The following is a 16072-nucleotide window of genomic DNA, read 5'->3' as shown; positions in this document are numbered from 1 at the left end:
TTATGGTTCCAGGTGGCTCCACACATACAAGACACATGGGGTCTAGATGCACCCCACTTCCAGCCTGCACTGAAGGAGCATTTTAAAATATGCCTAAAATAAACCTGTTAGTAGTAGGTATTTGCTTGTTCTTTAAAATGCAGAAGTACAAACCACATTAGACAAAAAAAAAAAAAAAAAAAATAGGGAACAGGCAGGGCAGACTTCAACTCCAGTTGCTCTGGGAAAAAAAACTCCTGATCTCTCCAAACCACCCAGAGGTCCCAGATGCCCACAGCCCATGCTCATTGAAGAGGCTGAGAACAGTCAGTATGTTTCAGATGGTTTTGCCTTCAGTTTTGCTTGTCACATTATGTTTTGAAAAAACATTTTTACTTAAAAAAAAAAAAAAAAGAAAAAAAATAGATACACTACTGCACAGTGATTCTTTGTTCTTGGTGATTCAGTCTACTATATGGCTGTGTTCCTTACATATTAGGCCAAAAAGTACTGGAAGTCCTCCCCCCGAGGTTAGCACTGACATTTACTTCAAAATGCAGGAATTTTTTAAACCCCTTAGAGTTTTATAAGGAATATATTGTACCAAGACACCATCATCTTGCCTTCTGAATGTTTTTGCCAAGTAGTAAGGAAGCTAAAAGCAAGTCTTTGCACAGCCTGCAGGAGGCAGGATCCCAGGACTGGTCTTTCACCCACACTCCTGCCCAAAACAGGCTGAATCAGAGTATTTACTTTGTAGAGAACAGGGAAGAACAGCACTGGTTTTCTCCTTAATGTTGTAGGAATGCGAACAGATAAAAAAAAGGTTTTAAAGGAGCTTGCTTTCTGCAGTGAGCAGATTTCAGAGATCCTCACACAGACAGACCTTGCTCATTTTCACCTGCCTGTCCAGGCTGCAACAGAAAATGTTCATGTGAGATTCCCACTCCTACATCACCCATCTCCCATCCTTATCACCCTGCTGGCAGCACACAGGTGGATAAAATCAGGTGCACGCTGGCCATGGGACTTCAGGACAACTAGCACCCCACCCCCTGAGAGCAAGCTGGGGTCTGCTTTACACCCAAAACTTCCTGCTAAGGCTGTTTCACAAAATCCTAATATCTTCAATGAAATCAAAGGTCAAAAAAAAAAAGAGGGGAAAATAACTACAAAAAGCACTTTAAAAATATCCCAGCCTCATAATAGTACTGTCTGCAGGCTGAATACAAAATTTTGACCTGGCAAGCTTAATAACATACTATTAAAACAATTTTTGCCCCAGTTTTCTTTCACCTTTGGACACAGATAAGCAGCATGACTGTGCCAGAGCAAGATGCAAAAAGTCTTACCAGATGAGTGAAGCACCTAAATGTAAATAAATGCACTGGTCTTAAATGGAGCCTCATGCTGTACCTTCCTCAAGACACACTGAACATAATTTCAGTTTAATATTCTGTTTCTCATTACAGACCTTGGAGACTCTCTCAAGCACCATGAAAAAGCAGTATTAACCCAGCCCTCGGCACTGGGGACAGCAATCCAGCCAAATTATTCATGCTGGTCTTTTGCTTCAATTTTTGTAGTCTTAACTTAATGTTCTTAAACAAATCTGAAAGGAGGATGGCTGACAAATAGAACAGATTTTACTTTAGACATTACAGACAGCCATGTTATGCAGCCTTGAGTCATTAAGCTGAACTCCTAAGGGGACTTTCACTGGAGCTGGGAGTAAAAACTGACACAGAGCTTGTGGTTGTCACAGCCAAGCATGGAGAAGAAAGAGTGTTAAAAAAGGAAAAAAGGGAAGACAAAAAAAGAAAAAAGGAAGGGTAAAAAGAAAAAAAAGGCGGGGGGGGGGGGGAGAAAAAAAGGAAAGTGGGAAAGAAAAAAAAAGAAGGAAATAAAGAGGGAGGGAAACCCAAGCCACCACACTCTCCTCTCTTTGTAATCCAGCTATGAAGATTAGCCTCAAATCCTGATTTCAGAGATAGGGGGTAGATAAGAAGTGATTTGCAGGTGTTAGCATTTTCCTACAGATCTTCAGGGCAGCCCAGCTGATTTGAAGATGAAAAACTGGCATGGGTACACTTTATGGGTAGACTAGACTCAGCAACCAGGGTAGAGAACCAGTTTCTATCCCTACATGTTACACTTGCACAGAAACATCAGGATGCCCATGAAATACCCATCCCTGTTCCACAAAAAGATTAACTGTGTTTTCACAAATGCAGACAGAAGTGGATACAGAGCCCTGAGCAAGAGCAGCCAGGTCCCAGGTGCTGTGGGCAGGCACAGCAGCAGCAATGGGGACACCAGAGATGCCTGACACATCCCAGGCCAACTGGCATCTGCAGCCACTTTATCTCCCACCAAATGCCATTACCCGCTCTAACTTTATTTACCAAGGAAAAAAAGACCATTTTCACTCCACAAAATTAATGTGGCCTGGGGTCGGTGCCAGGAAAAAGGGTGGAAAAAGCTGCCCCTTATTTATATATTTTAACAGAACAAGGCAAAACAGTTTGCTGCTAGAAATAAACATTAAACCTTGCAGAACCTCCCCCCCCTCCCAAAATCCCACTGCTCTCCCCCCTCCCTCCATCCCTCCCTCCTCTCTCCCTCCAACATTGTAAGTAGCACAAAAGATCACATTACAAATGCCAGCTGTGGCTCTTTGGGAAGGTGGCCTCCATCTCAGAGGTAGTATATGTTCCTCATGGCCTAAGTGGTTGCTATGGTAAATATGCTTTTTATTGAATAGCAGAGTGAAACAGCTTTTAAAGAGATCCATAAGAACCCAATAAATGGTCAAAACACAAAGCAGATCAACCTCAGCCTCCCTGGAAGCAGGTTTCGCTTCGTTTTCCAAAATGATTGTGGTTTTTGAACCCTTTTTGTATATTTTGTTGGCCGCTCATCTCAGCCTCGCCCACACCTGGGTGGAAGGGCTGGGGAGAGCCAGGGGAGCTGAGACCCCAGCGAAACCCCTGAGCACCACAGGCTGCTTTGGGGGTTTAAAGGCAAGTGTCTGCTCTGCTGCAGGGCAGGAGGCTCAGGGACACTGGATGCTCAGCTCTGGGAAGCTCAGGTGATCCCAGCCAAACTCATCCCACCCTCCCCACCTGCCTTATCCAGGAGAAGCCTCTTGCTCCCTCTCCATCTCTTCCCAGGAGCCTGACACCACTCCACCACGCCAGAGCCACAGGGACATTCCCACCCTGTGTCAGTCCTCCAGCACAGCAGTAAGAAGAAAAGAATTAAAATAGGAAAGTTTCTCTAGCTCATTTCTTATTAGGAGCGGGATGATGGCAGGTTTTGATGACTGTAGATTTCTGATTAAGCAGCCAGACATCTTTTCTTTGATCTCTTCCTCCAGTGACAGCCCAAGTGGACAGGAAGGAAAAGCAAAGTAATTCTGGAAAAGTGAAGCAGCCAGCACCAGATATCAACTGGGCAGATACCAGTCTTGTTCCAATTGCTCTCTGATGATTTGAAGGATGGTTTAGAAGCTACGGATTCTAAAACACAGGAAATCTTTTTTTTCCTTTTGAATAAAGAACTATGACACTCATCTCAATGGGCTGACAATTCTCAGTTTAAAGAGACAACAATGGAAAAAGAAGCAAAAATGTTTGGTGTGATTTGAAATTTCTAGAAAAGCCAATGTGTGCCTTGGATGATCGACCAGCTGTGTCAGCTCTAGACTACAGAGCAGAAAGTAAAGAATGAGCAGATTCTTTTCCTGGCATTTACCTTATCATCCAATGGTTGTAAAAAAGCTTTTTAAAAAATCACATTAAACTTGATGTGTTTTTGGAAGAAATTCTTTTTGGAATTCTTTTTGGAAGAAATATTCTCACCCAGTACATGCCATTCTCTCCAGAGGTAAATGTCCCAGATGAATAGTCAGAGCTAAGATGCTCCTTAACAATAAATGGCACTGACACTGATTGTGGGTGAGGATGGACCATTGCATATCTCTGCTCTTGCAAACCACCACATAAACAAACCATTTCCTTCTTGATCTCTATGGATGCTATTTTAGAAAGCAAAATAAACCCCCAAACCACTTTCATGTACATTTGTACTGAACATTGCAAACTCAACATTGTTTTCACAACAGAAGCACAAGAAAAATTAACGAAGAATTGAAAATTCAGGTTAGAAGTTAATAAATACCAGTATTTTTTAAAACACTATTCATTATAAAGAGAGTTTTATACTTTGCAGGTAGCAGTAAACATTTGATAACAATGTTTATACCAAATTAGAAGTCACCACAACACAAAGGAACATGTGCTTTGCTGAACTTGGCTCTTTTGAGCCTTCACCCAGGTAAAAATCCTGACCAATTCTCAAACTCTCATGCAGGATTTTACAATAAGAAAAGATTTCTTTAGGTAAAGGACATAGAATAGGCTTTTGATTTTTCTAAGGCAATCTTAAGTCTAAGCTTTCCAGACAGTTTATTCACTCTCTTCACTTCAACACAGGTAGGTCAGATGTGTAAGCCAGCCTGACTGGACTCCACTGCCCCTACATCATTCTGCAGTGTGTAAATTTAGAGAATTTTTGACTCCCTGGTCTCCTGCAAGGCACATGGATGATAATTTCATAATTTCAGCCCAGTGATAACAAAAGTATTCCCTCCTTTTACCACAGGCTTGTTAGGGATTTGTTTGTTTTGGGGTATTTCTCCTTTGGTCTGTGTAAAAGAAAACTGATGACAACCATTGCTATTAATGTCAAATGCTTTTTTTTTTTTTTTAAACAAAGGAAGAACATCTTTCTGTGTTTACTTACAACAATGTGTGCTGGAGATGGAGACCTAGCATCCTTGAGGGCTTGTCTACTCTGAAGGCTCCCTGCCTGAACATCAAGCAGTGGCCATTTCATCTGCAGATACTGGATGGAGGAAACAAAAATGGGAAAAGAAAAATGAGTTCAGAAAAGAAAGGCAAAAAAAAAATAACAAATCTTAGGTAACATGGATAAAAAAGTTGAAAGCAAAACTTATGCAAGGAACTGAAACAAAAAATTAAGACAACCTTACATGTTTGTGGATACAAAATCTGGGCAGAACTAAAATCTCATACCACTGTGTTACAGTTCAGGAATAAGATAAAAAAACAGATTGCAAAGACAGTATTACATTAATTTTACTGATCGCAGCAAACCTAGAAGTAGCATAAAACTCACAAAGAAACAAAATATCATAACCATGGAGAGGATGGGACAAGGGAAAAGGTGGATATCAGTGTCGGCAGAGGGAAAACATATCATGAATTAAGAATATGATCTCATTACTGAACGGGTCATCTGTCAGCCTTCTTTCAACAAATGTACCAAGTCAACAGCTCCAACTGCCCAGGGCTGAACGAGCCCTAAAGGCAGGGCACTACCCCAAAATGACTGCTGGGTCTTAGCACCTATTTTCTCTACTTTTCACCATTTCTGGAAGACACCATGGATTTTCTTCTTGCTTATCTTCTGTCAGACAACCCTGGCTTGGGGACAGCCACAGCTTCTCTGTGGCACTGCCACCAGCAGACAGGCTGGACACACACACAGGCCACCTCTGCAGCATATGGGGGCAGTGATACAAAAGCAAGAAAAGCTTCAGCTCACTGCACCAGAAGTGCTCCATTCTGAACAAAAGCGGGTCCACAGAGAAATTAGTTATCCCAAACAAACTTCTGCACTGTACATCTAAATATAATTTCAGCCCAGGCTTTTCTCTCTGCACGCTGCTGTGTGCTGTCCCAGTTAACACAGGTTAATAAGAGACTTCTAAAAGCCCTGTATCATGCTGGAAGAAATGTGCACAGCCACATACATTCAGCCCCCTCCCAGAACTAAGAAAAGCAGCTGCACACATAGATCAGGCCACTGCAGAAGCTCCTATTCAGCACTAGATGCTGCTTGACCTGACAGATCTATTCCTAGAAAATACCTACTAGAGAAATAGTTATGTTTACCCATTCCTTCCTTTCTTTTTTTTTTTTTTTTTTTTTTTAAAGTAAGGATAATCTTGAAGAAGCAGCATGCACAAGCAGCCCCTGCAGTGCAGGGGAACAGCGGAAGCTGTATCTGAACCTCCATGGAGGAAGGAAGGAGATCTGGTTCCATGCTTTCAGCACATCACTATCTATCACATTTGCTCACGTATGCAAAACATTTGCTCACATGCAGGGCCTGTTTGCTGCAAGACTCTGGGCACTGAGGTGCCCAAAAAGCAGAAGCCAGCAGGAGAATGTGTTACCAATTCCCATCACTTGGAGGGCCTGAGTTTTCCGAGCTACTGGAATGCAAATAAACAAACCCATACTCTGGATTTGTGCCCCATATGAGTTCCACAAGTTCCAAGAAGTCTTGTTTTTATTCATGCTCACATTTGGGATTTGTGCAATGTGGACCAGAATGTTTCAGCACTTCTTAAAAACAAGAAATAAAACCCAAACAAACCAGAACTAGACTACCGATAAGCAATATTTCTAACTCTTACAACCCAATTGGAAGTCTCCAGATATTTGATCACTTGCATCAAATCCCTGTTCTTCAATATATGTGACCACAACATAAATTTTAAAGTTGAGATGATGTTAAAGCAACTTTCTAACCCTTTGTGGTTTAAAAAAAGTGCATAAAAATGCAACCCTAGTGTGTAGAATTTGGACCCAAAGCTGAAGCCAACTGAGAGCCAACTTTTAAACTTGAGGGGAAATCTGATACATTGCAGATTTTCAGATGGCACTATTAAACAAGTAAACTGCTACATTTTCAAAAGTCCACCAGTTTTCTCAGACAGCAGTCAAAACACCACCACAAGAAGGGGTGCATGAATTTCCAGAATGGGTCTTGATGGGTCACAGCTACTTCTGGCTTCCTCAGGTTTTCCAGACAATCAGTGAGGTATTTTTCCCTTCTTCCAAGGAAAACGTCCTCACAGGATGTGTGCATGACTCTGCCTCAAAGTCCACAATGGTTTTTGGAGAGCAAGAACCTACCGCTGCCACAGCTGAAACCTCTACAAGAGCATGACAGCTCAAACTGTGGATTTCCAGGGAACAGACACCAAGCCATTACCCACAAAAATAAACTCATCACCTTCATTTTTCCATGACCACTCCACAGTCACAAGCAGCCCTGGAACATGTGTACAACCATGACAGGAGCTCAGGTCAGCAGCTGTCCTAAAACACAGGCTGAGAAACACGTGGGCTTCTCTGAGACTGCCCCAAGGGCAGACAGAGGCATTGACAAGCAGCAGGGGTGAGCTCACAGCAGACCCCATCCAGTCAGTAATTATTGCAGGGATTACAAAGCCTTCAGGACTGTCAGTTGTGCTGGTTTTTACTAGCAATAAATTCCATTAGAAGAAACAGAGCAAGAAGGCATGGCTGCTCCCACTCCACCTCTATCCCACCACAGCCCGTGCTTTCAGCACATGCTTTCAGCTCCTACACCAGCCTGACCTAAGGGCAAGGTGAACGGTTCAGAAGATCTTACTGTTACTCTTTTTTTTCCCCTCCTTTTAAAACCCTTAGTCTGGACTCTCAGTAAAGCCCTTCTCTTACCCACCCCTGGCAAAGAGGATCCAAGAAGTCTTACAGTGCAAAGGCTAAAGCACAGACAGCTTCTTTTGGACATGCACATGAAGCCCAGCAGGAACAGTCCAAACCCAGAGGGCTCAGTTTTGCTCACAAGCACAGACACGGACAGCTTCCATTTCTACCAGTGGATAACACACCAGTGGGAGACAAAATAAAATCAAATAACCACACCCAAGGGAAAGCAGTAAAGCACAAGTGTCCATAAAGCAACTTCCATGAGCTCTACCATGTGGCCAGGATCCAGAGCAGCCTCCCAGCCCCGCTAAGGGTGAGATGTTCTGTCTGTCAGATAAGCAAAGGGGGCCAGAGCCCACAGCCAATGCCCACGTCAAGCTAGTGAACCCACACCTTCAACAGCAGGATGTTTGCAAAAGCAAAAAAATGTTTGCTGGCTTCAAAATGCCAGCCCCGTTGATAAAGTATGAAATATTAGCATTGTTTAAGGTGACGAGCCTGACTCAAGGCCTCCTCATCCAAGAATTGTCATGCCTGTAACACAATATTGATGTGGTGGCTTATAATTCTTACTTTACATAAAAGCCTCATTGTGTGCCAAATTCAATCTCCACAGGCTACCTGAGCCACAGATTTTTACAAGTCTACATTTCAGCGCTGCGAGTCTACAATACACATAATTTTCAATTATGTTAGGGCAGAACAGGATCACTGCCTATATAACATTACTGGTTGGAGGAAATGAGACTCAGCCCTACTGCCGAGAGAGCTAACTGGATCCAGATGGTGGCCGAGCGCAGCAGCCGCCCCCTCCACAGCTCTCTCTCTGGCAGTGCAGGGACATGCCAGGCCCTTGCTGGGCTGGGAGCTGTGACAGGAGGATGCTGGGCAGGGGGGAGCTGCATCACCTCGAGGAAGAGGAGGGAGAGCCCTGATTGCTCTCGGAGGTTTACCGCTGCTGCCCTACGCTATGATGTTCTTATTAAAAAGGAGAAAAATTAAGTCCTGCTACAGCAGAGAGGTAAATCCTTTCCTTCCTCAAACAACTAAATAGCAGGAAATCCTCTTCTCTTGGCCCTAAATGCAGATTTGAGCCAGACAGTTCCTCTGATTTGCAAGGAGTCCACAAAAATCCAAAGCTGACTTTCCCAGCCTTCTGACACTGCTTTTACATTCCTGCACCGGGCAGCTGGAGGGGGCAGAGGGGTTGGAGGGAGGGGAAGCTCCCACCAGCCTGCTCCTGCAAATGCTGGACACCCACTCACTCCTCTCCTGCTTCTTGTGTCTCAGTGTGGAAATCAGGACTTGCCTGTACAAACACTGAACTTTTCAACAAATTAACTCTAACAAATCTGTGCAAATTATTTCAGAACAAAACTGTTGAAATGGGCTCTGCTGGCCTGCTTTTAACATTTTTTTAAAATAATGTCATCATGGTGGAAGTACTTTATTCCCTGTTTAACAATATGATCTGATGGGGATCATTAGCATGTGTGCATTTAAAAAAAAAAAAAAAGTTTTATGGCAAGTCTCAGAGAGCTTAAGCAAAATAATTGTTAAGCTCCAGGCCTCCACACAAGAATTAAAACAAGTTTGGGGCGAGCGTACTTGAGAGAAACCAAAGCTTTTAAAAAGGCTGTTAAATTGTCAGCACAAGGGAAAAGGCAAATGATTTGAATGGCCCAGATTTTTTCTGTAGAAAGGAACAAAAAATACCCAAGAACCTTCCTACACATCCCCACCTCCCATCTACAGCCAGAGGGTCCTGCAGAGCACAGACCCACTGGGAGCAGCTCTGCATAGGCACCCCCAAAGCAGCCACCTTCCTGAGCTCTGGCTGGGCAACAAACATCATTCCCAAGTTTTCACAGCAGAGCTGGTCCAAAGCAGCTGAAATTCACATCCAGCACTCGAGGAGTTTGCTGGAAGGTCCAACTCAGGGCCAGCAGCCGCCCCACGGGCTGGGGCAGGGCTCACAGCAGTGCAGCCATGGAGGAAAGGATGGCACTGAGCTCACAGGTGTTTCCTGCATTGGTGTCCAACCTGGACCTATCCCCCTGTCACACTATTGTTTTCACTGCTAGATCACCCTACAAGTGATGTTCTTTAACATATAAAAATATAAACAAAGTAAGGGGGGGAAAAAAAGGCCATATTTTTAAACAGAAGGAAAGCTGCACAATGCTTTCCAGCTCAGGTTTCCTGCAGCTGGTGCTTATTAGCTCCCAGGAACTGAAACAAGCAGGAGCAGGGCTCCTGCAGTCAGCTTGATGCCACTGGTCTCCAATACCTCCCCTAACCACTGGATCACACCTCCAAAGTCTGCCCTTCCTCCCTGGATCTCAAATAGAAATATTCCTGATCTTGGTTTTGGGGTCAGTCCCTCCCTTGGCCAGCATTGTAGGGTCATGTGGAAGTACACACCTGGATGTCAACTTGAAGGTCAGAAGCTTCTCCAATATTTAGTTAGAAGCATTTCTGGGAGGGAGCATTTAGACAAATTTTAACCAGAGATAATCCAGTAGCAACACTGAGATCACAATGCTGAGGGGAGAGCTGATATTTATGGGGAAGCCAATAAAAAGAGCAAAGGCCATAATAGCTCCCTACTGACAAAAAAAAAAAAAAGTTGCAAGAGGATACTCATCTTGGTACCTACAAAGAAAGGTCTGTCACCTATTAGTGCCTCCACTTACATTAGAAGCAAAGCCTCTAAAGATTTAACTGTAGAACCCCAGCTTCTGCTCCACTGCTTAATTCACCTCAACCCCTTATTTCTGGTCTTCAGTTATCACCTTGTTTGTAGAGGTGTGCGTGTGAGAGCAAAATCTGAAGGATTTATTTTAAATAACTGAAGGAGGCTATTGAAGGAACTTTGAAAAGGCCTCCTATTCCTTGCAGACCTGCAATGTCTGGAATTTTTTGTATGAGAGGTAATAGACACCACCCACGATGCTGAGCCCTTCTACAGAATATGCAATGCACCACCACGAGGCACAGGGGAGCTGCTCAAAACAAAAGCAGCAAGGTTGATTTCAGTGAGACCAATCCTTTTCACACAAAAGACTTCCCCAGAGCATTCAAGAAATTAAAGCACAAAATTGTAAAACATGGAAGTATTTATCACATATCTCCACTTTTCATTTTATTAACATAATCTTTTAAAAATATTAAGTAAAATGCATAGATGGGGGAAAGTGGTACAAAAACCAGGAAATGGTGTTATGTTCCTGCACTGACACATGCACATAAGGCCTCTTCCAAATTTAAAATGTCCTTTAATTCTCTCATTAAAAGGGGAGGAATTTAAAATAATTTTTTTAGCTTTACAAGAGGAAGAGTGTTCATGTGACATAGAAGTACAGCATTACTTTCTACAGTTCACATGGTATCTCTGCAAAGTAACTGCAGGCTGTATTTCTCAATCCTGGGTGGAGCTTGGGAAAGCACCATTACTTTTTTCACATTAAATCTGAAAGACCCCACCATCCTTCCTGCACAAACCAGCAGGCTGCCTGAGGACTATTCAGATATCTGCAACGTGCTGTTCCAAAAGAAAGGTACCAATAAAAAACATAATTTCAGTCAAGGAACAAGAATAAGCATTTTATCTACTTTAAACCATAAAAAAACTCAACTTCATTTTTAAGCTACTTTCCCTAAATTTTCTCTGCAACCTGTTCTGTTGCACATAAGCACTGAGTTTCCATTAGATGAAGACTAGGACAGTCAAAAAATCTCAAGAAATTCTTTCTGTAGGTCTGTCTTGCTTAGACTCACAGTTTCATCAGTCTCTAAGACCAAAAAATTTGATGTACAGACACACAATTTCTCATCCTGGCAATCTCCCAGCAAGTGAGAGAACAATTAGTAACTAGTGTTTGCATGAAGTCCAAGAATGCATTTTATGGTCTATAAAATATAATTCCTTTCCTCCCCTTTAAATCAAGGCAGTAAAGATATCTGACAGCATGTTAGAGACAGAGATCATGGCACTGAGCTACCTCCACTCAAACAGAGGAGCTGCTCCAGGGGAGCCCTGCCTCCCTTAAAACCTTCCAACTCTGTTAGGAGCATAGCTCTATTTGTAAAGGAGGGGCTGGAACTTTAAGCTTTGCAACTGCTTTTTAATTTTTTTTTTAAAAAGAAAAGCAAGAAAAACCCCACAGCACAGCTGTGCAAGGAGCAAAGGAGGCCTTCCAAATCTGCCCCCATCTTTCCCTTCACTTCCACCACTTGGAGTTTGGAATAGAATAGGAAACGTGGGAATGTATTTCCTGATTATGGGAAGCATCAACCAGTCTCCTTAGGTACCCTGGTAGTGAAGCCCATCACTAAATTCATCTCTACATGACCATGATACTGAACTGGTACCATTTTCCACTGCATGTCTTTGTGTGAAGGCAAAAAAACCCCAAACCCTGACAGAACAGACATAAAGAGACCCTATCTTTGTACAACTCTGTCCTGCATCAGTTATAGAATCATAGAATGGTTTGAGTTGGATGAGACCTTGAAGATCATCCCAAGTTCCAACTTTCCTGCCACGAGCAGGGACATTGAAACCAGGCTGCTCAGAGCCCCATCCAGCCTGGCCTTGGATGGGGCATCCACAATTCCTCTGGGCAACCTGTGCCAGTCCCTCACCACCCTCAGAGGAAAGAATTCCTTCCTCCTAATACCTAATCTAGACCTACCCTCCATCAGCCAATAAATGGTTGATTTATAAAGTGCTTGGCACCTCCAGCTATCAAAAGCCAGCAGAGGCATGACAAAGGCAAGACAGTCAAAGGATGCTCTGCAAGACAAGTCCCTCTCCAAAGGGGCCTCCAAGACTATCTTGGTTGGGAGGGGTTTCTTCACTCTTTGATCCAAATTCTCATCTCAGATCTTGTGAAGTACCCGTGAAGGAGTGGCACAGGTGGGTGAGATCCCCCAGTAAAAGTGCTACAGGAAAATTTAGCAGTTTGCTCATTATTGTAACAGGGCCTAAGAGGGTTTTACTGAGAGTCATATTTTCTCCCACTGTTGGGTAAGTGAAACTCATGACTCTAATCACTACCACAAAAATTCCTGTCGATGTAGCAATTCTGGGTGAACTGCTGGGAGCCACTCTCTAGTAAACCCAGCAAATTTCATACCAAATTTCCTGTCGCCTCCCTTGTGGTTTCCATGTGTGATTGGGCCTTCAATGCAACAAGGGGTAACTGCAGAATAGATGGCTCCAAGGGTTTCAGGCCTTCATGAAAATGAAGAACTTGCAAAATTCTCTTTTCTCTTTTCCTAGGGGTAGTAAGTTTTGTCCTTTTTTTTTTTTTTTAAGGTTAACACAAAAATGTAACCTTAAGGCAACCTCATGAAAAAAGTCCTGGAGATAACACTGGAACCAGCAATATTCTGAGCTCCTACGAGAAACTGGGAAGGTTGCTGTTGAGGTTTTGTTTTTCAGAAAGGCCTTGGAAGAAAAACTTTCCACTGCATCACATCCTGGTCCACATTCCTCGCAGTAATCTTTTAGCTCAGATGTGTGGAGATGTCTTTGAAAGATGTAAAAGAGGTCGAGAGTCCCCTCAGCTAATTGTGCTGGCTGAGAAACAAAACTTGTGGGCTGGGGTAGGATTTGTGTCAGCCTGACCTTCTGCGAGACCAGCTACTCCTCTGAATAAAACCTTCTCGCTGCCTCTGCCAGAATCCTCCTGCCACTCAAGTATCATCTTGCTGTAACAAATTACTCCTAACCCAGGATTATGGCTCTTTCCAAATCCCTCCTAGAGAGCTGGGAAAGAAACATTCCCTTCCCAGGGTTCAGAACCCCCATCAATAACTGCCCTTTTTGCTTCTCTGATGGCACTGGGCACAGCCAGAGCTGCACCCATTTTCCTTCCAAATGAAAGCTGGACATCTCAATTGTCCATCAGAAGAGGAAATGAGGAAGGCTTGCCTTTGGACACCCATGGAAAAGACATCCCATCTGGCCAGAGGGAAAGATGACTCCTCGCTAAGTAGGAAGAATTATATTTAGGTGGAGGACTAAGTGAATCATTTGGGATGAAAGCAAAATAAAACAAATGAAGTATTCACTAAATCTGTGCTGTCACCTCTTGTTCCTGGGCAGCCACCCCATGTATTTATTTTCTGGTTTCCTCCAGCACCACGGAAACAATGCAATATGCATTTAGGTATTTAAAAGAAGTATTTTTTAAAATATTTTTAGTTGAATCATCAGCCACACAAACTGTTCCTCAAGAACACATAAAATGTTGGTTTTTCTTAAAGGAGATGCAGAGAAAAATATATTAAAAAAATATGGCCCAGAATTGACACCATTATGCATTATTTTTCCCCAATTTAAAGGGCACCCCCAATGAAAATAAGCCGAATTACCACAAATTCCAAGTAAATCATGGCAAGACTTCAGAAAGGCACTCTGACTTTTCAAGTACCTTTAGGTTATGCATTAAATGTAAGTAACTTTTCTTGAACTGGCACAGTTTGCAGACTTAAGATGCACAAAATGCACTACTAGAAGTTTTAAAGAAGGGGGGGGGCTTTTTGTTTATTTAGAGAGAAAAATTTTCCTCAGTCAAAAAACTACACTACCATATCCACTCCCTGAGCTGAAAAGAGTAGAAACAAAAATCAAATAGCAAAACGAACAAAATAATCCTTTCAGTTTTGAGAAATTGGGGGGGGGAAAAGGAAAACACTCTTTTTTGAGCAGCAAATTGAAATAATGCATTGCTCCGTGTATGTATAGGGGGAAAAAAAAAACAAAACAAAACCAAAAAATTTCTGTTGCACGAGGAAAATGCAACATGCATGAGCCTGCATTCTTCTTCTCTAAGTGTGGGTGGAAAAGAAGAAGGAGGGGAAGAAAAAAAAAATTGAATTTAAAAAAAAAATCCATGTAAAAACAGTGGCTTGGAGGGGCCTCTGTCCCAGGGAGAGGGGCAGCAGCAGCAGCTCTGCAATAGCTCATGTCCTGGAGGGACTGTGCCCCATGCCCACATTCTTGTGGCTGGGGCAGAGGTTTGTTTTGGAGAGGTGAGGGTGGCTCTGCACGCCCAGCCCGCAGACACCGCACTCCCACATCTGCATCTGCCACACTCTCCTGCCACAGCCCCAAAGCTGAAACAAAGGAGTCATCAGAGCAGCCCTGAGCTGCACAAATCTGCAAATAGCTGAAAATGTTGCTCTCGTTGCTAAATATAGTGCAGGCATTTTGAACCGGCTGGCCCGCAAGGCAACTTTTGTATTTATTTATTTAAAGGACCACGGTTTGAAAACACTGAGTGTTTTTTAAGTCTGTTCATGTATGTATGTTTGCTCTCTCTCAATATCAATATGGAAAAAAAAAATTGAAATAACTTAGCAGGTACTAGAAAAACAACTTCCATGTAAAGGAGTCAGAGAGCAGAGCAGAAAGATGCATTTGACTTTGCAGCGGGAGCAAAATCTCCTCCAAGGCTGGTAAATCATGTTCATACAGAATTAAACACGGAATAGCTTCAACTGTGCGCCCTGATACAATTAGCAAATATATACATATACACACATAGATATATATATGTACACATATATATATACATATATATATGCACATATGTACACATGTATATATACACATATACATATATACACACACATATATATGTATATATATATGTGTGTGTATATATATGTGTGTATATGTATATATATATATACATGCATACATATATATATATACACATATATATATACACATATACATATATATACATATATATATACACATATACATATATATATATATATATATATATATATATATATATATATATATATATATATACACACACATATATAAAATATACACATACAATGGCTCCCTGTGGGAGCTCTCCCCAGGATCATCATAATTCCTGCCTGGCCACGGGAAGGGAGGGATGTGGATGCTGCCCAGGAGAGGGGAGGAGAGGCACAGCCCCTGGGCTAGGGAATGTCTGCAAGAGGGATGCACAGCCAGCCACCCTCTTGTGGCATCCCAAAGCCAGCACAGGGATGCCCTTCTGCTACTAAACCCCGGGAGCTGGGCACCAGCTCACCCTGTGCCTGTGCAGGAGCAAAGAGCAGGATTCCCTGGGAAGGGCTCTGGGACGGCAGCCCAGCCCCAAACCACACAGCAGCAGAGCACACACCTATGGGATGCTCTCTGGGATGCTCTCTGAAAGTCAAGGGCACAGCCCTGGACTTGGGGCAGCTGCTCAGACTCCAAGGGGACACGGTGGCCCCACAGAAGCTCAGGACAAGGATGGGGGAACACGCCAACCCCTCCTGGCTCCACGGGGAGAACCACAGCCAAACCGGCAGCACCTGAGGCTCCACATGCCTGTGCCAAGTGCCCTGTACCCACAAGTGACACATGAATATTTCAGGTTTTAGCCTTACCTGCAAGTGATAAAAAACCCCAGTAGCTATTCGAGGTTTGTTACAGCTGTACAGCTGTCTTAAGAAAAAAGGGCAAAAAAAGAAAAAAAAGC

At 43.0% G+C, this 16072-nt stretch overlaps 1 protein-coding gene across 7 annotated transcripts in view; it reads right to left on the bottom strand.

Annotated features, from left to right (window-relative positions):
• TCF7L2 (transcription factor 7 like 2) overlaps window positions 1-16072 on the bottom strand; it is a 169459-nt gene that overhangs the window by 105347 nt on the left and 48040 nt on the right. For all 7 annotated transcript variants that reach the window (XM_058029601.1, XM_058029602.1, XM_058029604.1 and 4 more), the window contains exon 4: window positions 4786-4887. In XM_058029601.1, coding sequence (XP_057885584.1) covers window positions 4786-4887 — 102 coding nt within the window. The remainder of the gene's footprint in view (window positions 1-4785; window positions 4888-16072) is intronic.

Source organism: Melospiza georgiana, chromosome 8 (genome assembly GCF_028018845.1).
Source record: "Melospiza georgiana isolate bMelGeo1 chromosome 8, bMelGeo1.pri, whole genome shotgun sequence".
Classification (NCBI taxonomy): Eukaryota; Metazoa; Chordata; class Aves; order Passeriformes; family Passerellidae; genus Melospiza; species Melospiza georgiana.
Note: the sequence above shows the minus strand (reverse complement) of the source record. Positions and strands in the feature narration are given on the sequence as shown.